Source organism: Antedon bifida, chromosome 6 (assembly GCF_963402885.1).
Source record: "Antedon bifida chromosome 6, ecAntBifi1.1, whole genome shotgun sequence".
Taxonomy (NCBI): domain Eukaryota; kingdom Metazoa; phylum Echinodermata; class Crinoidea; order Comatulida; family Antedonidae; genus Antedon; species Antedon bifida.
Window position 1 is genome coordinate 8137427 of NC_136231.1, and position 23907 is coordinate 8161333.

A 23907-nucleotide genomic window follows, 5' to 3' on the forward strand; every position below is an offset into this window, starting at 1 on the left:
CATAATAGTACCAGCTGTGAAAGATTCAGTTCTGTTCCCCAAGAAACTGTTGGAGTCATAGTAAGTCACAACATTAACAATCATCATTGAGTCCGTGCATGCTTGCTTCTGAAGCTTTCTAAAGACAAATACTATAACTGTCAAGTTAATTATGAAAAAATAACTTTATTTTATAAAACATATCTCGTTGCCTCTTTTGCATAATGAAATGTACATTTACTATATTCTTTTTTACAAAAATTAATTTAACATTAATAGTACAGTAATAATTTGATGTACTTGGTACAAATGTGAGCTTTATACCCTGCTTCACTATCCTCATGGTGAATGATTTTGGACAAAAAATTCATTCTGGTCTTTGTAGCAAATATTCTTCACAGTTAAAGAAAGAATAACTGATTTAATTTTATAAAATATTTTGTAACAGCTAAAGTACAATTTAGATTTTAAAATATTTTAGTTTCTTCTTTCCGAAAACAAATATTGTATTTACATCTTTAGAAGCATTTTGTGATAATATAGTATTTAGTAAACAATATAAAAAATATGATTTGGTACAACATTTGCGAATACAAAACAATTATATTGTAGCATATACAGTATGACAACAACTACTTAGAAGGCACTCTGTTAAGTATTAGAACTTGCTCATGCTTGAAACCCCAAACCAAAATATAATTTAACATATCTATTTGCAAGATTTCTCCAATAAGCAATTAATTCCCGGTTTTCAGTGTAATCATGTTAAACCTTACATGGCATATTGCATATCCCCAATTACAGGATTCCTTAATGATAATTTCTGCTTTATGGCTGAAAATACATTTTTATATATATATGAAAAATAGATTCTAAACAAAATTAATAGAAAAATTATAAACTATTATGATTTAAAGAAGTTATAAACAAATGTTTTAAAAGTTGTATAAAAAATGAACACTTATGTAGAAAAAATTACAAAAATATGGATGAAACATATCCATGTAATTTCCTCATTTATTTTTAAAGGTGGGTTTCTTCTTCATGAAATGCTAAGTTGGTATACCCGCTGTTAGCATTGTAGTCAGAAATCTCCTGCATCAGTTCAACTGAAGAGTCATCGCTAAGGGCGACTTCGCCACCCATATCAATACGAAGTCTTTTATTGGCCTCCTCAGAGTCCTCGTCTGATTCGTCATTTCCATTTATGGTATATATATATGTTTTTGCTTTTGCAGTTGTTGTGGAGATATCAGAGTTTTTATCAGATTCATGTGTGGATGATTCGTCATCGTCACTAGACCCATCAGCAGATTCATTGATAGTATATGTGTGTTTTTTACAACCATTTTCTGAATCCGAGTCTGACTCTAATTCTGTTATATGGCCATTTGTAACTTGTTCACCATTTTGAACATCTTGTAATTTATATGTTGTCACACTTAACACTGTAGCCTGTGTTGATGAGGATGTTGAATCTGAAGAAACATCTCCACATTCTGTTACCTCTTGGATGGTGGCTGGTTTTTTTAAAGTTGCATAAAGGTCATAACTTTGTAGCCGATTTTCTAACGATGAGCCATCCGTCAATGATGAGATCATTGATGCCTCTTCCTCGGCAATTGTGCTCAACTGATTGTCATATTCAAGTTCTGATCGATATGCAGCTGCTGATAGAGCAGTTTGTGAATCTGGTGATGTCAAATCATCTAGTATCTGGTTAATTTCCATTACCCTCTGTGATGTCAATATTCCATTGTGGCTATCCTCAAGACCAGATTCATGAATCGGAATAGCACGAGGTTCTTGTGATGCCCCACAGGCAACTAACTCTCGTTTTAACAGCTCAATTGAACTGACCTCACTGTTGTTGCTTGAGGATTGTCCTGGTGGAGGAGGAGGTGGTGGTGGTGGTAAGGCCTGTTGGATTGTGCCATTCTTGGCTCTGTGGTTGGAATCAAATGTGTTTGTACTAGAGAAAAAGTCCATTGGTCCATCCTAACAAAAAATAAGAAAATAAAAAACAATGTAGAATTATTAATTTGATCAATTCATTTTTTATAACATTAATTCAAATTCAAATAATCTCTATTGCAATCTGAATAAACAGAGATAGAATTTTACATAGTATAAGATGAACATAAAAGTACATATTTGATAATAAATTTCTTTGACCTCTCTAATCTAATTTTTGGGAGAGTGAACTGTTTTTTAATTATTTCTTAAATTATAGAGGTGGTCAGGGGCAGTAAATGGTTTAATCGGTGCTCCCTATTAATATCTTTTCGAAGTATTAACAGGGATTAAACCCAGTGAGATCAAAGCAGTGTCATATGATACGTCAGGAATAATACATCGAACTGCTCGTTTTTGTATTCTTTCTAAATTATTTTGTTGTTCAAGAGTTAGTCCGGTGAACCACAATGGGCATGCATATTCCAGAACGGAACGTATAATAGTCGGTTAGAAATGACGCAAAGCACTCTCATCAAGTCCTCAACGGCGTAGTTGTTTTAAGAAGAAAGTCTACAATTACATTTCATCAGAATGCTTAATGTGGCCTTGCCAACTAAGATTATCTTGGATGACCACTCCTAACAATTTGGTTTGAGTAACTCTTTCCACAGCGGAATCTCCAATTGTTAAAGCAGGTAATAGGGATTTATTGCGCTTGCAGCTGACAATCATCTCTGTAGTTTTCTTTTGTTAATTTTCATACTATTGACAGTCGATGAATCTCATCCGTCACAGTTTGGAGCTCGCTAGGTTTACGCTTTGTGTTTCTTTCAGAAACGGTGATATCATCCATGTATTTGTTAATTGTAAGATTAGTTGATAAGTCATTGATGAAGACAATTAATAGGACAGGGCCGAGCCACGAACCCTGCGGGACTCCGCCATTCAGGGTGAGCCATGATGAAAGACATTTTCATATCTTCACCCTTGCAATATATATGTATATTTCATCCTGTAATTGGTGTTTACACTGTTGGATGTACAATAAATAAATAAAAAAAAATTCTTTTACATAAAACGGATTCAATCCATTGGATTAAAACATAGCTAACTTCCATTTTGATTAATTTGTCAATTAGAATTTGATGACCTACAAGGTCAAGCGCTTTTTTGTAATCCAATAAAAGAACGCGCGTCTCATCTCCCAGTTTGGCATTGGAAAACAGTTCACACATCATAGATACAAGGGCGTCAACTGTAGAAAGACCTTTCATGCATCCACTCAGTCAGAAGACCACATTACCACTTATATGGTGCACATTTATATGACATTAGTCATAACAAGTTTAAACTGGTTATTAAATTGATTGTAAATATATAAAATCCGTCTTTATACTCTCTAAGCTATGAATTGGTCAATTATTTATTTATCCCACTGTGAATGATGATGATAATAATAATGATATCCTGGATTTATAAAGCACCTAATGTTGTGAAACCTCTAAGGTCATTTCTGGATCAAATAATGATGGTATTACTTACCCTATATGGTACTTGACGACTATCAATCAAAGATATACTGTCCGGCCAGTCACTCATACTGTCTTCTCTATCAAGCCACATTGGATTATTACTACAAAATATAATTTAATTACTATAAGTATATAATAATAATAATAAGTTTACTAATAACATATTTGGTACATTTAATTACAACATGTTGATGAGTAAACCTAAGAAATAAATAAACACACGAGTGAAACCCAATAAACAGAAGAAAAATGCATCTTATTTAAAACCCATCATCATCAGTTGTTTAGATGATACTGTAAATACTGCAAATATTGAAATATTCATTGGATTCAGAATATTCCTATTATTACAGTGTACCACCATAGTAAAAAATGTGTCAAAATGTAATATTAAAAAGTTATGCTCCAAACAGAAAAAAGAGCTCTATTGTAGGAGACACCTCCAAGTAATAATTAAAACATGTTAAAAACAATGCATGCAATTTAAAATGAATTAACTGAAAATAAAAATGGGTGATAACAAAAACAAAAATTTCCTAATTTAAAAACTGTGAACCGTTCATCAACATCAATTTTACTTTCTGTTTATATAGTTTATTTAAAATAACAAATGAGTTGATCATCATAACACAACTAAGTAGATTATAGTCATTTGATTGTAGGATTGATGTTATTTACTCTAGACAGTGCAGTTTGCCTTTTTTAACAGCGATATGTACTCTAGAGATCGTTTTGTATGATTTTGTTTAATAACAAGACTTGGAATTGTTTCAAAAACAGAATTAGTCTAAATCAGCTTCAGTTGCCAATCGATTTTTTCTCATCGTTAGCCTACACTACAGAGCTAGGTGAGGAATATGTTGTTTGGTTGTTGACATAAATAAAAGTAGGTGTGTTATAAAACAAATAATAAATGTTTTATATTCGTGCAATAGGGAAAATAATTTTATAAGTTGAAAGATAAAATGTCATATTTTCACCTTGGGAAAATATAATTTTTTATCTTTCACCTCATAAAATTATTTGCCCTATTGCACAAATATAAAACATTCGTTATTTGTATAACATTACACTATATTGAAATGTTTAAAGATATATTGACCCCCTGAAAAAAAAAATGAATATGCCATTATGATGTTCCATAATAGTTATTCACTTTGACAAAAAATTGGATTCGAAAAAAAATGATTTACCTGTAATTTTAATAAAAATAATTAAGCTGTAATTTAAAGCAAAAGTAAAATTGGCTGCCAGTCAATGGTTTTTTGGTTGAATTTAACCATTTGCTTTGTCTTTTTATGAGTAAAAACATTAATTTTTATTTATTTTTTATTTTAAAAAATCTGATTTATTCTTCATTTTTCATGTTTTTGGTGGACAAAACATCTTTAATTATTGCTGTGTCATCAAATTAATCATAAAGATAAAAAAATATTGAAAAAATGAAATATAAGAAAATGCATGCATGGGAATTGGATGACAATTCAAAAACCAATGTAAACATTCTAAAGGAATAAAAGTACAGTCTTACATGCACACACGAGCAAGTTGATGTTGGGATCAGCAGACACCTTAGGGGTTATAAAATTGTTTCCGACATATACATTAGAGACCCATTTCCTTCAAAAATTGGGTTTCTGTTATTTATTTTACGGTAGGCATTGGTAAGAAAAAGAAAACAGTGCAAATGAGTTAGTTGCAAAGTATACACATGTTTTAGAATGTTTAATTTGGATTATGATTTATTCTTTTGCTATTAATTACAAAAACAACTTTAAAAATATAATATAACTAATTATTAATAATACAAAATCATATAAACAATATGATGTATATATTGCTGTCCATTCTTCCTAGATTGTTTCTAGTGGTGCCAGTGGTCATTAAATGTAATTGTTAAAAGTGAAAACTACACAAACTGTTCTTACCCTTGGAAATCATATGGGTTCATTAGATTCTGAGAGTTTCCATAGCTAACACCATCTCGCATACTTAGTTTTTTTCTGCTGCTGTTATAAAATACATAATTTAGCATTGATAAATGTATTCATTAATGTATATAAATATATCCAAGTCATATCAGACCGTTGTGCTCGATATCAAAGTATAAATAAAAAAACAGCAAAAAATTGGTTACTTCATTGTTATATTCACTCACTACAACATTGTTTCGCATTTTGCATAGCTGGCCATATATGACAGTATGCTTTATATTTAACCTGATGAGTGTGGCCAGCTATGTTTTACTTTAAATATTGTGCCAGTCCTGCGGTACATATCATTTCGAAACATGAGCTGCACTGACAAGATCTAATAAGATCGAAACATTACTGTCTGCAGATTGGATATTATTATTACTTTTGGGTTGTGGTCCCACAATTTGCATCAATCCAATTTCAATCACTGAATGACAGTTACTTTTTATTTTATACATTTCATTATGTTTAAAATGTAAAAAACAACATTTTACAAAAAATATATATTATATTGCATTTTATTTTACATTTTGTCTAATTGATCTATGAGTCAAGAGACAATTCTGTGTATGCATGATCAATTAAATAGCATTAAACATTAAAAATAATAAAAAATAAACATTGTTGACTTACTTTTTCTGCAAGCAACAGATTATAATACAAAAAGCAAGTGTGCCTATAAAGATGAGAATTGCAATAGCAATCAGTGCTATCTCCATTAGAGCCCATTCCTCTCCTCCTGAGTTTGTAACCAGAGGCTATACAATAACAAACAGTGTAATTAAATATACATTTTTATATTGACAAAAGAGTGCTGCTTTCTACCAGTGCCATATATTTAACAAAAATGGAAAATACGGTACTCCTCTAGTAAGTCTTTCACTGGATTCTACTATACCTTTACAATTCTCAACTTACATAAACTTCAGCAATTCCAAACAGTGCATTGATCAAATCAGAATTTTGATCGATTCTGCTTATAATGAGATCAGCAGGCATAACTTGGTTTGTTTCTGGATCAATAACGTTAATGCTAACGGATGTCATATCTTGAGCGACTTTACCATCCTCGGTAGTGTACAGGAGAATGTCATCAATAAACACTATCCCTTGTGTGATATTGCTCAACAATCTATAAACATTTATGAATTTTATTTGCTTTATGTTGAGATACGAGAATCATTTTAAAACAATACCTATTATAAAATTACCAAGCATGTTAAATTTCTATAAATAGTATTCATTCTTATAGTCAAGATATGATTTTCAGAAATACTTTTGCACTCACTCAATGCACTTATTATAAGCTTTGAATTACCCCTTCCTTTAATATTGGATTTAACCATTATTCTAAACTAACTTACTCAATGAGCTGTTCCTCTTTGGCTTTAACTTCTTCAATTGGTGCATTTATAACAATTACGACACGCTGATTAGGATCAAGCACATATATCTAAAAAATGTTGAATATTTGAAAATATCTTCAGTCAAGTTCAAAGATGGTTTGTGCACAGATTTTTAAAAACAATTTTATTTAAATTCTAATTCATGTATCCTAGAATTAAAAAAAAATTGGAAGAATTGGAATGCTCTATGAAATATTTTTTAAATCATGATCATTTGTGTTTTAAAATATACTGAAAATGTACTTAATTCAAAGTGAAGGCATTTAAATACTTTTAATTATCTTTTAAAGAATGACACTCATACTTAAAATTGCAAACCTTTTTCCATTTTGTTAGGTTTATTCACTTAATTCTTTCTGATATTTTATGGTTCAACCTAAATGTTGATAGGCACGTTTTCATCACTCAGAGATACTTTTAATATTCTGTTTGCTCATTCACATGCATTTAAATCATCATAATGTCCTCTTATCTCACTTTGGAACCGCAATCTGGTGTTGACTCCAAAACTATTTTATCATTTAAAAACAACCTTTTGCAATATAATACTACAAACAACTTTTGTGAATTTTGTTGTTGTAATTAAGATTTGCTAAGGGGAGGTTGCTTAATTAGCCACTAGCCTAACGGATATGTGGATATCTGGCCTCTCTAGGAGACTTATCTCTACACTAAAAATAAAAATGACATAAAAATAAGTAAAAAACAATAACCTTTAAAATTGCCAAAGAACTTATGCCAGATACCGTGTCTATCGCCCTCACAGTAACATCAAAATAGTCATAAGCATCTTGATTAACTTGCTTGTTCAGGGTAACCAGTCCTGTGTCTAAGTAGATAATGAATGTACCATCTGCCTCGGCTTGCGCATTGTTCTTATTGCTAGCGGTAGCTAAAATGGCGTATTCAGTTGATGTGTGTTTATCACTATCAGGATCTTCAGCATTCATTTGGTAAACCTCAGTGCGAATATCAGCCTCTGCTGCAATTCCTTTAAAACATAATAAATTACATAAATTGAAATGATCAACCTTGTCTACACTATCAAACTTTATGTGACAAAAAAATGTGATGTGACCATATATGAACATTATTTGTGTTATTTAAGATTCCAAAGACAACTACTTGAATTTGGTTATGATTTTTTTTTTTTTCCAGATTTTTGACAATTATTTTCAGAATTAAGTGCATACCTGCAATATATTCATCTTTTGCAAAGACAGGGCCATTGTCATTGACATCCTCCAAGTTGACAATGACTTGTAACAAAGAAAGGTCGGTTTGTAAGTTAAATGTTGACCTTCTTTTCCTTTGTGATGTCACTGTGTAGTTTGGATCACTAGACACCTTGATGAGAAGAGTGATTGATAATGTAGCTTCACGATCTACACTTCCAATCAAGAACAACTCACCAGACTCTTTATTTAAGCTGAATGTCACAGGGTCATTACCATCTGCAAAAAGTAACATTTGGCAATTTTACTAATAAAAATACTAATAATGTAAACTCAGTAGCCATTCTAATTTACACAAAAGATAAACGCTTCTTGTATTAATTTACACTACCAGTATATACAAATATATATCACAGGACAGAATTCAGTTGGATCAGAATCAACTAAGCAGAGTTTCTTAGTGTACCAATGACAGTAATACAGTATGTATTGTATGTGAAATCATCATTGACTCAAATGTGTACAACCCTTAAGCCCTCTAGAGTACAGCACACATAATTTGCCCCTTTAAGAGATAACTTTATCAACGACAAAACACAATTCAAAATGACTGGAACACTGACAATCACCTACCTACTTACACACTGATTTAAAAAAAAATTAAAATAATGTCATGCAATTTGCTTTCCCAGAGAACTTATTTAGCTAACCTAATTTTGCTTATAAAAAACATACTGTATATATGTTTCATTTCTGTTTGTTGAATATTAAAGTAACAATAAGACAATAATATAAATCCTACCAACAATAAAGTAGTAAAAATTTGATCCTTCATCTGGATCTACAGCAGCCATGATGGTACCAATGTAAGTTCCATCACTAGCCCCTTCTAAGACTGACAGTGATTGTACAGGGTAAACAGCAGGGTCTTCCCTAGCAAATCCTGGTTCATTGTCATCTACATCAGATATCTCTATAATAATTTCCTGCTGGGTGGTTTGTCTAGGTACACCATTGTCTTTTGCAGTTAATATCAACTGAAAATGAATAATACTGAATTAATGTTTTGATAAACATTTATATAAAAATTTATTTCTTAGGATTTTAGGTTTAAGATTTGGCTGTGGTTGTTTGCAGTCAAAGATCAGGAATCTTTGCTCAGGAATTGCTGATAAGTTTTTATAGCATATACTCTATACGTTTTTCTTACCGTATATATTGCTTGTTCTTCCCTGTCAAAGGTAGTGTTGCTTAGTAAACTACCATTGTTGGGGTCGATTATAAACTTCTCAAGTATTTCACGATCTTGCATACGTGAATCATCAAATCCATATGTGATGATACTGCTACTTCCAGCATCTCCATCTGTAGCTAATACTGTTGCGATCAAATATCTGGCTTCCACATTCTGTACAATTAATTTAATTATTTAAACATAATTTAAGATGTTTATAATAAAACTATATTAGACAAAGTGTAACACAAATACTAATATTTTCTTTTTTTCATATTTTGTTGCAGGTATTTTTTTTGTAATGCACAAATGAGGTTGAAAGGCAATGCTCTGTATTAAAATCATATATTAGCAGCGCATCCAATTGATTAGCAATTATAACACTGTACTTTGTAGTTGTATGGCATTAGTCGTTTAAAGATGTATTGTCCCCCTGAAAAAATAATTCTTACAATTTTTTTTGTTGAATATGCCATTTTAATGTCACCTAATAGTTATCCACTTTGAGCAAAAATTGGATCGAAAAAAAAATGTATTTACCTAAAAAAATTTATGAATGTAACCATTTATTTTATCATTTTATGGGTGAAAACATTATTATTTTTTTTCTACGAAAGTGATTAACTTCGATTAAAATTACAAAATAATCTATTCAAAGTCTGATTTTATTATTCTTTATTTTTCATGTTTTTGAGGAATAATACATCTTTAAAAAAGCATTTTACTATGTAAGATAGTTACTTTGATGAATAGTTAGTTTATTATGATTTTTTATTCTTTTAGCGGTTATTTCAATTTTAAGGATGCACCATCGAATGATGTACCACTTGACGTGTGTATGTGTTTCTTGAAATCAAGATATAGGGTGAAAATATACAGCAGACTTTAACATCATAGACGCTACAAGCTAAATTTCAAATTTACCTCAGGAATGGTTAGCCTCTGTCCAGCCACTGGATACACAAACACTGGTTTATGATTATTCTCATCAGTGATTTTGACATCAACTATGATTGTACTTGATAATGGATTGTTACCTCCATCCATTGCCTTCACTACAAGTTCAAAGTTGAATATCTGTGGAGTTTGCTCATATAGTAATTCACCAGTTGAAATAGTACCTGACTGTTGATCAATAATGAATACATCTAAAAATATAAACAGTTATTTTAATGAATTAATAACAATAATTAATAAGCAAAAATAACACTACAGTCTGTTTTTGAGGAGTCCACAACCTCAACCCTACGATGGTTGTGGGTTAGGTGAGAACATTATAAAATATGATTTTGAATTGCAATATGACACTATTTAGCTGGTGCTATGTTCAGAAGCTTTGACATTTAGCAACGGCATGTGTCAAGAAGTAGTGGTTGAGAAACGGAAATTGTTTATTTCAGGTAAAACATGAATAAAAACATATCGCTATTTTAAATATGTAGATACTGTGCAGACAGGACTTCATTCATTGTATTTGTACTAGTGAACATATTCCAGAATGGTTATAGTTATAATATTATGTTTACCGCCAATATTTCCCTCGATAATGCTATATGCAACTTCCCCATTGGCTCCCGCATCCTCATCATTAGCAGTTACTGTGACAACAAAAGAGCCTACACTAGCACTTTCAAAAAGCTGGTAAGTTGATTGAGAAAGAGTCTCAAAATGAGGTACAACATCATTAATATCTTCAATAGTTATTGTGACCTGCAAGAAGTATTTTAAATATTTGCCATGAGTTAAGAATGGTTATAAAAATGTTTCGAACTTAATATATATGATCATATTAACATTATTTCAAAAACCATATATAAAAATGTGAACTTCCTGTTAAACCATTTTATTGGAGAAATACCACCAAAAAAATAAGATCTTAGTTAACTGGTAAATTACTTGAGTTGTCTTTGCCAATCCATCTTTGTTGCTGGCTTCAATGATGAGGTTGTACTCTGCAACAGATTCTCTGTCAAGCAATGCTATAGTCTGCAATATTCCTGATAATGTGTCAATAACAAACTCCCCGTTACTCCCTCCAATAATGCTGTAAAACACTTGTGATGCATCAGTTCCCGCATCGCTGTCAACTGCACTGCACTTTCCAACTTCATGGCCTATTAGAAATACATTTTTAAAGAAATACAATCAATTTTTATATATCAAATATGAAAGTTTAAAACACTAATAATTTTTTATAATAATTTATTCATGTATTCCTCATTTAAAATGACCTATAATATGATTTAAGTATGACACTCATTATGACACTAAGTATTTACTATGTAGAATCTGTCATAATGAAGAATGTGTAGTAAAAACTAAAAACTTTTCTGTTCATACCTATTGTAACATTTTCTGCAACAAAAAATGCATATGGAGCATTTAGAAAGACTGGTGAATGATCATTGACATCTTGTACACTGATGTCAAGTATAGTAGAGCCAACACGTCCACCACCATCATCTGCTTCAATATGTAGGCTAAATGCTCTTATTGACTCAAAATCAAGATTCTTTGCTGTTATGACGAAACCACTGTCAGCTATAAAATAACAAGTTTTTTTTGTTTTATACAATGTAGTTTGTATATCAGCAAAAACTTTAGACACAATATAACATTATGGCAAAAATAAAAGAAGGAAGAGCATTAAAGCTTAACACCACCAAACTATACCCATAAATTCTGTTTTGGTTAGTGTCAGCAAGTAGAATTGCAGGTGTGGAAAAACAATTCAGCGTGACTTACATTTGCAAATGATTAAAACAAATTTGTTCCTAGTCTATTTATTTACTTGAAATGTCGCTTTTAAAACCCTATGCTAACACTTATCAGTTATCTTAACCTAACCATTTGTTTGTGATTCCATATATGGAAGGAAGGTCTGAGTTGCTGTTGGGCCAACTTGACGCGGCGGGGCCGAGATGGTTTATCGTCGGCTGGAGTACCTGAATTTTGTTTAATATAAGTAGCTTAGTTTATCCAATCTCATCCTTATATTGACATTTTTAGTTTTGAACTGAAATCTTAGTTGTGTACATATTGTGTTGATTAAACGGGATTTTGTCAAATCAAATATATAGAAAATAGATAAGACTGTAAAATAAATTAATTGCAAACTTACAGAGTATTTTAAAAGTACCATTGATGTTTCCAGATGTTATACTGTAGGAAAGCTCACTATTTTGATCAGCATCTATTGCTGTAACTCGAGCAACCTAAAACAAAAAAAAAGTGGGTAACTACAATAGTTGCATCAATAATGTATCTCTGAAATGTGTTTCTAATGCATGCTCTTTATCATATTTCATGTTGTATGATTTTACAATAGTAACAATAATAATTACCACATTGTCAATTGAAGAATCTTCAGAAATATTTGCATAATAAACAGATAAAGTAAATGTTGGGTTATTGTCGTTGACATCACCTATGATAACATCAACAAGAGCTTGTGAAGACATCTGTGGTACACCATTATCAGAAATCTTAAAAAAAAAAACATTTTTAATTATATGTGTGGAATGCTAGCATGTTATTCAATAACATGATGATGAAATACATGCATATGGTCATCTTTTTAGTAGTGACTTTTTCTTTTTATTGTTATCTGTGAGAAATTGATTGAATGAATATTACAATATTTAGACAGGTTTAAAGCTTAAAAACCTGTTTATCATGTTTATGATTTGATGATGGGTGTACAATTTCATATTGTAATACATTTCCTTACATTAACTGTCAATGTTATGCTACTTGGATAGATTAATGACTCTCTATCCAATGAAACAAGTGTGAATAATTCTCCTGTAGATGAGTTGATTCTTAATAAAGATTGAAAATCTGTAAAACAAAAAAAAAGGAATTACTTGTTGTAATACAAAATTGTTTATGGTAATTAAGCAAGCATATGTAAAAATCATTACTATGTAAACATACTATTTGACTAGATAAAGGAATCCAACAGCTTCTGATATAGTCCATGCATGCCCACCGTCCCACATCTTTATATTGTTAGTGTTAGATATTTCTTTATACAAAAAATTAAATATTCTCATTCCCTTTCTTAAAGGACTACTTTACCGAGAACCATATTTTGACAACATATTAGTGATATACATATGATTTCCGAACAATTGTGAGATTTACGATTTCGCTGTGCGTGCTTGCTGTACAGTCATCGCCGTAAATTGCTGTGGCGCCAAGTGTGCTTAACAAAATCTACCTCATGAATTTTCACTGTTGTTAACATACTGGAGATGGGTACCCGTCATTTCAATTGCTAATTTGACCTGTATTTAGGCTTTGCCATAATGTTTAGTCTGTTATTTGAAGAAACACATATAGCAATTTACGGTAAAGTTGTCCTTTAACAGATGTCTATTAATATTATAATTACTAATGTTATATAGTAAATGATCACCTTGATATGTTGTATCTATTATTGAAAATGTCAATTGGCTTTGAGAATCATCTGGATCAATTGCTTCTATGTGACCAATAAGAGTAGAAGCAGGTAAGTTTTCCTGGATATCAAATATATAGTGGTCCATTGATGGCAGTGGTGGAAACTCATTGACATCATCTACAGTAACAATAACCTTTGGGAAGAAAGAAATGAAAAGTTAGGATTGAGCAAATTTAAAAATGAAAGTAATTGTATTATATTGAGTATCTGGTATAACAATAATGTTAATAACCCTAATATTATATTTGGGAGACATTATTAAACTGATATTTCCAGAGTCCATTATTTATTTACCTGTCATACTACTGTGATCAAAACATTATTGAAAAAAACATATAGGTGCTCTGCATTATGGCAATGATGCAGTTCTCCTGATCTATATTATATATTGATGTTGTTTTGTTTGCTTTCAATGATCATGTAAATTCTCCCTTTTTTGCCACCAAACAGCAGGACATGTAAAAGGGTTTTCACCGATTCATTTACAGTATGTGGCAGGGTTGGTAAGGTACATATCATCTGAGACAGGTAGGGTGCATATCTGAGACAGAGTTTGAATCAAAACGATTTGCTTTTGTGACTCGAAAATAGAGTATAGATTAGTATAGTATAGTCAACCTTCTATTGACTATGTATAGTGCAAAAGGATTCTTTCATACCTGTGTCGAACTCTCCCGTCTGTTATTGGCTGAACCAGATGGATTATCTCTTGCTGTCACAGTGAGAGTATACACAGCTTCATTCTCCCTATCTAATGGAGCTGAAACAATTATTTGACCCTGTCAAGAAAATATTTTAAAAAGCGTGAGTGAAAAGGCATAATAGTTGATGGTTAACTGTTGATCAGATTGGAATATAAAACTATAATATATTGTGCCACTAAAAGCTATCCTGAAAGTGGTCTTAATTTTATTAATTTCAATAAAATTAACCCTTTGAAGACGTGGCCCATATTCCATACGGGGTAATTTACTGTCTCAGGACGCGAGGCCCGTATATGTACGGGTCGACATTTTGGGGTCACTGAATTGCACTTTATGAGCATTTGACCTTTGACCTAGGTAAAAAAAAAATTTCAGAAGGCCAAAACATTTCACATAACAACAAAACAAACAATTGCAGAAAGTTACAGTCATAAAATGTATTTTGCATTTTTCCTAAACCTATTAAAAATTCCTTATTTAGCCTCAGTCACTTGGAGTAGAAACCTCACATCTTCAAAGGGTTAAAATGTAAAAATAACTTTCTTATTTAAAATAATATAAACAAAGATACAATGGCTGAATAAAAAGAAGGTACATACAGTCATTTTATCAATGCTAAATTTGCCTTGACCTCCGGACAAGCTATATTCAACCATTCCAAAGTTTCCTTCATCAATATCATCAGCTTTCACTTGTAAAACAGGGGCACTGACCATTACATTCTCAGAAATTCTAACATGATATTCTGTCTCATTAAACACTGGATTGTTGTCATTGATGTCAAGAATCAGCAGATCAAACTGTAGCATTCCTAGTAGGGTTGGAACACCACCATCTGATGCTTGGATCAAAAAGACTAATTTCTCATTCGATTCTCTGTCTAATTCTTGGTTAAGAGTTACTTGACCAGTTGTGTTGTGAATTACTATAATATCTGTTTTGTTTAATAAAGTGTACATAACTTGACCATTTATATCAGCATCAGGATCATAGGCCATAATGTTCAGGATGACATTACCAACTGGAGTACCCTCTGTAACACTCTCAGTTACAATGGGGCTGGCAAACATTGGTGCATTATCATTTTCATCACTGATTTCAATACGCACAACAGCTGCAAATTAAACATTAAAATCAATAAATAAAAAAATTAAAATAATTACTGAGCATGAACAGATATCTCTTAAGCTAGATAAACCAAACTACTGTAGTGTTGTAGACAAATTTAAATACACTATTCTTTTACAAAGAGAAAGTAAAAATGAAATAACAGTTATTACCGTTAGGGTCAGAAGTACTTGGAGCAATAAGAGTTTCTAGATCCTTGGCTTCCACAGTTATTTCCAAGCGTACAGCAATCTCGCGATCTATACCCTCATTTGCATAAATATCACCTGTAAGAGATTCTAGATGTACAAAATCCTGAAACATACTTGTATCTGATATTAAGTTACTGTTACCATCAAATGCAGTTATAGACACAATTGAGTAGGAGATGTTTGAGTTTGTATCATCATCCTCAGCATAGACAGTACCAATCAACATCTGGGCCGCTGAGTTTTCCTGGATGACGTAATTACTAATAACAGATGTAAATCTTGGAGGGCTGTCATTGACGTCCAGAACATAGAGGTTAACCATTGTGTATCCTGTTTGAGGTGAAACCCCAATATCGGAAGCCGAAACAATCAGGTTGTAAATTTGTTGTTGTTCAAAGTCAAGAGGATTGGCAACCTAACAAAATTAAATATGTGATTTGTAAAATACAGATGTAGTAAACAATATTATATAACACCTAAATAAAATCCTGTCATTTCATTGGACGATTGTGGGTCACATGGTGTGCAATTATACTTACTGTATTGCTTTTGAAATACAACAGCGCCACCTATTTTTTACTTATGCCACGAAGAATGAATGTTATGACTGGTTTCACGATGGAAGTTCATTTTTGGAGACGAGTGTTTGGATTCAACCCCACAATTGCACACTGCACCACACGCCATTACTAAGGTAAAACTACTATTACCCTCATTTACTTTATCTGACCTGTGGTCTTTGAATTTTGTGGAAATCTGCTTACAAAACTGAAAAAAAAAAATAAAAAAAGAAAAGAAAAATACCTTACCTTAATGATACCATTTGAGTCAATAGTGAACTTATCCAATGCACCACTGTCAAGTTTGAAGGTCAAAGAGTAACCATCAGGATCGCTTGCAAATAGCTGAATAACATTTGTACCTAAAATAAAATATATACTTAAAAGTTTATTTATTTAGAACCTGAAATGAGAGAGTTGATGAAATTAATTTGAATAAAATCAATACACATTTTGTGATGGACCACATGACTAACAGCCAATCAACTGGCCTATTGTACTTCATAACAAGATTTTCAATATAGAAAAGATAACATATTTTATCTTAAATGACTCCAAGATAATAACATGTAACAATCTATTTAAGAAGAGTAAGAAGATAGTGAGGAAATAAAATTATGTTCATAAAATATAGTATGGCAATAAATTACTAAGGCAAAAAATAAAAACTTAGTAACAACAGTATAAATAATAATCGAAAACATCTTAGTAATCAAAGAGTAAATATTTTATCGCTAAAAATTTAGGTAATGTCATTTTACCTTGAATGGCATTTTCAGCAATAGTTACATTAAGAACATCTTGAGAGAATACAGGAACTTCATCATTTACATTGGTAACAGTTATATTGATAGTAGCATAAGCTAAATCACCTCCACTTTGTATTGCTTGTACATTAAAATAGTAAGATGCTTCTTCTTCATAATCCAACACAGAGGAAGTTGTAATTATACCTGAATAGATTAATCAATAAAACAATAATAAAACCCATCAATCGCAAATCACTGCATATTTCAGTAAATCTATATTTGTATAGTAGTTGCTTCTATCTTTCTGCACACTATGGTGTAACAATATTCCAAACTTTAATCTCTAAAAAAGCTGATGATTATTTTAAAACTAAATAAAGATGTATTCTATTCAATAAATTAATAAAGTGATTTTAACAACACCATTACCTGTTTTTTGATCAATACTGAAAAATGAGGAGCCTCGACCCAGTAAAGCATAAGTAATATCATTACTTGAACCTGTATCTCCATCTAAGGCACTGATTGCTGTAAGCTATTTTAAAAACATAATTTTGGTTTAGATATAGAAACTGAATACAAATTTCATTCCAACTTTTGAAATTTTATTACTGCACATTTTGTTTAGAAATTATCATAATAAACCAATATTTTCTAGTACTTACCATTTCAATTAATGTACCACTTGGCTGGCCCTCTTGTATTTGCCCATAATAGAGTAATGTGGAAAACTCAAGTGGTAACTCATTTATGTCCAATACTGTGATTGTTACTGTTGTAGTTGTCTGAAATTAAACATTAGGAATTAAACATAAATGTTTAATGATAGAGATGATGTGTCAATGTACTGAAAACATACTTGAGAGAACCTAAATGTTATAGTAATCAAGAATAACTATACTGTATATTTACCGTTCTACTGTCTCCTAGGTTGTTCAAGTTATCTGTAGCAGTAATCACAAGTTCATATAAACTTTGAGTCTCGCTATCCAAACTTCTGTTGACAAATATCTCTCCATTCATCTAAAAGATTGAATAACAATATATTCAGGCCTGTACACTGGGCCGTAAATTAAAATGGGATGGGGAATTTCACTTAATTAGACAGCTTATTTGGAATTTTCAGAAGCAGCTCAAAACATGAACCTGTATTTAGTATTATTCTAATATTGTTTTAATTATCAAATATATATATATTGGGATTTTGTGAACTACAGGTATCATCATAAAAGAAATATTCAATATTCATATTCATATCCAATATAAAATAATTACATATATTGTTTATTTATAAATGTATAATTAGTAATTCTTAATAATTGAAAATTATACCTCATCCATTATAAATGCACCATTAGTATTTCCCTCAAGTATACTCAATCTGATTGGTTGAAATTCTTCACTGTCAATATCGTATGCCTCAACTTGAAAGATGCTAGCACCTACACTTTCATTTTCTGCAACACTGACTTGATATGGAAGGTTGTTGAACACTGGACTGTTGTCATTTTGATCCATTACTTGAACATTTAATATCATCTAAAATAAATTAAATTGTTTAACTTTCGTTTTCAGTTGGCCATTAATCTTCAGTGGCATCACACAAGATTTCCAAAATAATTACAAACAAATATGTAAAAGAACCATTGATTGGAACATTGCAATGCAATTAAACTAAATAAACGGCACATAAAATATTTAAATATTCAAATTCTATAATTAATTATAAAGAAGAATGTACCATGCCAACTAGTGAAGGGCTTCCCATGTCTGCTGCCAAGATGGTGATATTGTATTCATTCTTCATCTCATAATCCAGAACTACATTCCCTTTTATTGATAGTATACCTGTTATAGTATTGATACTGAATGTATCTGAAAAATATAGATAGATTGTATTTGTTAATTATTGCAAATATTTTTTGTTTTGTCTTAGATTAAATACTATTTACTACATTATAATAAATAAATTTGTATCCTCATCAACACCACTACGTCCTAATAAAAAAATAATTACAAATTCGTTATAAGGTTGTTACTTAAAAACTATTACATTTTAATATTTATATCTTTGTCCAACCAATATCACAACTGTTTTGGAATAATAAATTACCTTTGAATTGGAATAGTATATGGAAAAACCTACTTATTGTACAAATTGGAAGATTTTACAAAATTGTTATTTGACTAGAATTTTCTTCACAAAACAGGAATTGCAGAAAATAAAAACTGCCATTTCTGCCACGACGGCGAAATTGACTATATTGAAGCATTTCTTAATATCATGTTCTAAAGTAATAAGCCACTCTGGTATGGCATTACAAAAATTATATTGTCGATTTCTGGAAGGGGTATCCACTTGTCAATCATTTTCGGAATAGATAATGATGAATATTGCTTCAAAAAGGACCTTTCGTTTAGAAATAATACAATATTAATTTACAATAATATTGTTTATTTGTATTAACTTTTACAGTATCCAATGAAACTTTCTTTCATATGACCTTTGTACTGTTTTGAAAAAAACAATATAAAATTAGGGAAACAGTGCTCATATTCGGAACATGATCTCATACTTGAGTCGAGCATAGTTTATTGGCCCCAGAGACATTTTTTCATACATTGATACAAAAAAATAATGAACTTTCGCCAATGAGCTATGCTCGACGCGATTATAAATTGCTATTTAGTTTGCTTCTGACAATCCTTGGCATTTGTTTACTTTATATTGTTTTGTATTTTTCTGTAATTTTTGTTGTGGTGAATCAATCGCATAAATTATCAACATCCTTTTCTTGGATTTGATTAATTAATTACCTGTCGATTCATTCCCCAATGAATAAAGAATGCTTCCACCGAGTCCAAGATCTGCATCTTGGGCAGTGTATGTTCCCAGGTATTCACCAGACCGTCCTTCGGGAATGACGAAAGGACCAACAAATGAGGAGGGAAATGTTGGGAAAACATCATTGATGTCCTCTACTTCCACTGTTAGCTAAAAACATTATGAAAAATTGTATATCAAATGATTAACCTTCTAACCATCACATTTTATATAGGCATTTACTAATATCAAATCTTGGAAGATGTCAAGTGGAAGATTATCAAATGTAATTTATTTTATTTATGTTATTTACTTACAGTTGTCGTGCCAGTTTGTCTGTTTTTATCACTTTGATCAGTTGCTGTGACTATAAGTAGATACTGTTCAGTGATTTCTCTATCAAGAGCCTTTATTGTTTTTATTAATCCCTAAAATAATCAACATTGCTCATAATTATTATTTTTTCATAAAATCGGATGTAAGTTAGGCATCTACAGATGTTCCAAAATTGGGTAGCTTGCTTGGTGAAATGTGCCAAAAAATAATATGATCATGTAACACTACTTTTTAAATATATAATATAATAATAATAGAGAAGGAGAAAACATAGCTTGGGTTCAGTACCATAGGGCCTAGGCTTTGGAACAATCATATAGGTAATCGAAATCTTTGGACAGTTTAAGTTGACAGCTCTATGAGCAATGTTTATTGGATGGGTGCTTTACAAATGGAATGATTGATTATGTAAGGTTGCTGTATGACTTTTTTGGTGTTTTCTATCATTTCTAAAAATACTAAATACTAAAATGAATTAATGTTTTTTTCTAGAATATATTTTTTTCTTACCGTTGTAGAGTTAATAATAAACAAATTGTCAATGTTTCCTTCATTGATTGAGTATTCAACATCTCCATTGCTTCCAAAATCTGGATCATTTGCCATCATCATAGCAACCACAACCCCAACAGATGAGGGACCCTCAGCAATAGTGACTGATTGGCTGGCTGGTTCAAATACAGGTGCATTATCATTGTCATCCAAAATAGATATGATTACATAAGTTGAAGCCTAAAAGTCAAACATATATTCCATGTGACATCAATGTAAAATCTTGGAAAAGGTACATCAATGTAACACTTAATAAATAACGCAGCATTATTTACGGATTTGTCTTTTGCAAACATAAAAATATGTATCTAAGTATCTAACCTGCATTGGTGGTTTGCCAAGATCTGTAGCAGTAACAGTAAGATTATACAATGCTTCAACTTCTCGATCCAAGTTGATATAAGTTGTTGTGATGTTACCCGAAACTGCATCTATAGTAAACACACCAGGATTTCCTTCAGTGATATCATATCGAATGTCACCATTCCCAACACTATCGGCATCGGATGCTTGCACCTGGACCACAAATTCATTGGCCAAAGAGTTCTATAAAAGAAATTTAAGAATCAAGAAACGTATGAGAAAGACATTTTTAAAAAATTAACAAATGAACAGGTTTATATAGACGTAAATTATGTTAAATTAGTTGAGACTCAAATTCAAGAAGTCAAAGGAGAGGGAAGGACAGGTCTATTCAGTCAAGAAGGTTGCCTTCTTATTCAGGCAAATCAAACAAATTATAAGTACACTACACTATATTACATTTATTTACTACAGAATTTAGAGTATAAATTTCTAATATGTATGGTCTGGTATTGTTGGTCAGTTACACACATACTACAGGTTTATAAGGCTATTAAGAAAACATCAGTGTTGCTCTTTTTTCATTTAAAATCTAGTGCATCCACTGGAAGAAACAATGTAAAGCCTATGAAAACAGAGTGGTTGTTGAAAAAAAAACCATATATACCTCTTGAATGCTAGCAGTAATATATTCCTTGACAGTAAACTCTGGAGCATTATCATTTACATCCTGAACTGAAACTGTTATCAATAAGAAATTTTGCATTGAAGGGATCCCTCTGTCTGAAGCAGATACCTAAACAAATATTAATAAACATTATTTATTTTATTTGGATACATTTTTATCACGCTTATCTTGTGTGTCGGTGAAAACAATATTTAATACTGCAAATCAAGGAAACCAATTAAAATATATTAAATAAATAAACATTTTAAAAAATGTATAAGATGGAAGTTATAGTGTTATATTTAAAATTCTGATATACAGTACTTACATTCAGTAAAAAGGTTGATTTTGTTTCTCTATCAATTTCAGATGTTGTATTAATTTGAACCCAGTCATTAGTTAAAACTGATAAACTAAAAAAGTCATCTTCATTCCCACTTACAAAATTATACAAAATCTACAAACAAAAGATAATTGTAATAAATATATGAAGTACTATACTGTATTATTGTTTAGTGTTTAGTTTAGTTTTTGATTGAAATAAAAAGCTGGCCATGTAATACAACCAGTAAAACTTTCTCATAGAACTAATTAACCTATAGCATGTGATACAAATTAACCAATCAAATGTCAATGCGTGTTTTAATAATTAATCAGATATAACAAATTGAAACAAACCTGTGAATTTGGACCAATTTGATCTTTGTCTGTTGCTATGAAGGAAACAACAAGACTACCAACTGGGCAATTCTCCATCACTTCTGCAACGGTTTGGGAACCAACATTAAACATAGGCTTGTTATCATTCACGTCAAGGAGTATTACTTTAAATAAAGCTGAGCCTCTCTCTATACCATCAGATGCAAAGATTGTAAATGATATATCTGAACTAGCTTCTCTGTCAAGAAGGGCAATAGTTGTAATTTCACCCTAAAAAGAAATACAAATACATACATATTACTTAGGATAGGAAACAATCACATATTTGTATTGGCATTAAAAATAAAAAATTATTATTAACTTATATCAAACAATAGCTAGACCTCTTTTGCTCAATTGGGACATAGGGCCACTCTTGTGGTGGTTTACATAATTGATTTAACTAGTAGGGTTGTTAGACCAATAGAGGCTGAAAACATGACAATTAATTTAGGAATCCAATGGAATTTGGGTCGTCTGAGTCTATTTGTGGGTAATAAATGGTGATTTTTTTTTTAATGAAACAAACAATAATATTTTATAAATTGTTAACAAAATTCATTAGTAAAAATAGTCAAATATGGTACATAGAGTATCAAGTTATAGACATTTTTTAACAAGAAATTGTAAATATTGTACCGTAGCAGGGTTTATCTCAAACAGGTTTCTAGCATCACTATTGGCATCAATGCTATACACGACTGATGTCTGTCCATCCCCATCCACTGCTGTTACCTACAGACATAAAAAACAAACAATTATAACAGCTAAAAGCATTTCAGCAAATATTACTTTTAGGTCTAGATAGTTATTTGTATATATAGTATGTTACGTTTATTTGTATGTTGTTAGCATTTAATTACTTATGAAAAATGACAAATTAACTTTTAGTAAGTAAATATATGTCTTTGAAGTTAGCTAGTTCCTGTTCCTTAATTAAATTAAAGGGACAGGTAAAATGTATAATTAATGAAAAACATGCAGGTATATAACCATTAGCAAGCTGGATCCATGTTTAACTGACTGGCAACAAATTGGGTTCAGCTTTTATTGATCACATAATTAAGTACACTGAAAAGATTAAGTTACACTTTCACTTTTTCCACTTAGAGGAGGGAGATTTAAGTGTCTGAATAACTGCAGAAATAGGATACTACATTTGCATACCTGCATAACTAAATGTCCAATCATGACATTTTCACTAATATAAGCTGTATAAACTGTGTTCTCAAAGATTGGTACTTCATCATTCACATTAACAATCATAATCTCAACTTTTGCATATCCAACATTACTGGGTGGTGCCTGATCAGTTGCTGCCACTGTCAGTGTATAATTGCGATTGGTTTCATAGTCAAGACTTCTTCTTAATGATAAAGATCCACTTGTCGGGTTCAGACCAAACATATCCATCTGGTTGCCTACATGAAAATACACAACTTACAACATAACAAAATAGATACTACTTGCG

The 23907-nt window shown here is 31.1% G+C and overlaps 1 protein-coding gene across 3 annotated transcripts in view; it reads right to left on the reverse strand.

Annotated features, from left to right (window-relative positions):
• Positions 1-214: 214 nt before the first annotated feature.
• Positions 215-23907, reverse strand: part of LOC144845568 (cadherin-23-like) — a 47081-nt gene continuing 23388 nt past the window's right edge. For 2 of the 3 annotated variants that reach the window (XM_078702988.1, XM_078702989.1), the window contains exons 26-62: positions 23604-23857; positions 23076-23171; positions 22416-22667; positions 22066-22194; positions 21738-21866; positions 21089-21313; positions 20726-20947; positions 20197-20307; positions 19873-20050; positions 18797-18930; positions 18388-18594; positions 17968-18078; positions 17721-17840; positions 17485-17590; positions 17068-17259; positions 16556-16668; positions 15708-16161; positions 15027-15541; positions 14383-14502; positions 13679-13856; positions 12989-13098; positions 12603-12743; positions 12380-12473; positions 11599-11799; positions 11155-11372; positions 10785-10968; positions 10183-10406; positions 9235-9432; positions 8827-9061; positions 8043-8303; positions 7563-7840; positions 6808-6896; positions 6362-6575; positions 6077-6201; positions 5396-5476; positions 3478-3568; positions 215-1977 (exon numbers count right to left, since the gene is read on the reverse strand). In XM_078702988.1, coding sequence (XP_078559114.1) covers positions 1003-1977; positions 3478-3568; positions 5396-5476; positions 6077-6201; positions 6362-6575; positions 6808-6896; positions 7563-7840; positions 8043-8303; positions 8827-9061; positions 9235-9432; positions 10183-10406; positions 10785-10968; positions 11155-11372; positions 11599-11799; positions 12380-12473; positions 12603-12743; positions 12989-13098; positions 13679-13856; positions 14383-14502; positions 15027-15541; positions 15708-16161; positions 16556-16668; positions 17068-17259; positions 17485-17590; positions 17721-17840; positions 17968-18078; positions 18388-18594; positions 18797-18930; positions 19873-20050; positions 20197-20307; positions 20726-20947; positions 21089-21313; positions 21738-21866; positions 22066-22194; positions 22416-22667; positions 23076-23171; positions 23604-23857 — 7565 coding nt within the window. In that variant the 3' untranslated portion in view covers positions 215-1002. Of the gene's footprint in view, positions 1978-3477; positions 3569-4998; positions 5105-5395; positions 5477-6076; positions 6202-6361; positions 6576-6807; positions 6897-7562; positions 7841-8042; positions 8304-8826; positions 9062-9234; positions 9433-10182; positions 10407-10784; positions 10969-11154; positions 11373-11598; positions 11800-12379; positions 12474-12602; positions 12744-12988; positions 13099-13678; positions 13857-14382; positions 14503-15026; positions 15542-15707; positions 16162-16555; positions 16669-17067; positions 17260-17484; positions 17591-17720; positions 17841-17967; positions 18079-18387; positions 18595-18796; positions 18931-19872; positions 20051-20196; positions 20308-20725; positions 20948-21088; positions 21314-21737; positions 21867-22065; positions 22195-22415; positions 22668-23075; positions 23172-23603; positions 23858-23907 lie in introns of those variants that run through there. The other variant, XM_078702991.1, reaches the window with a different exon arrangement.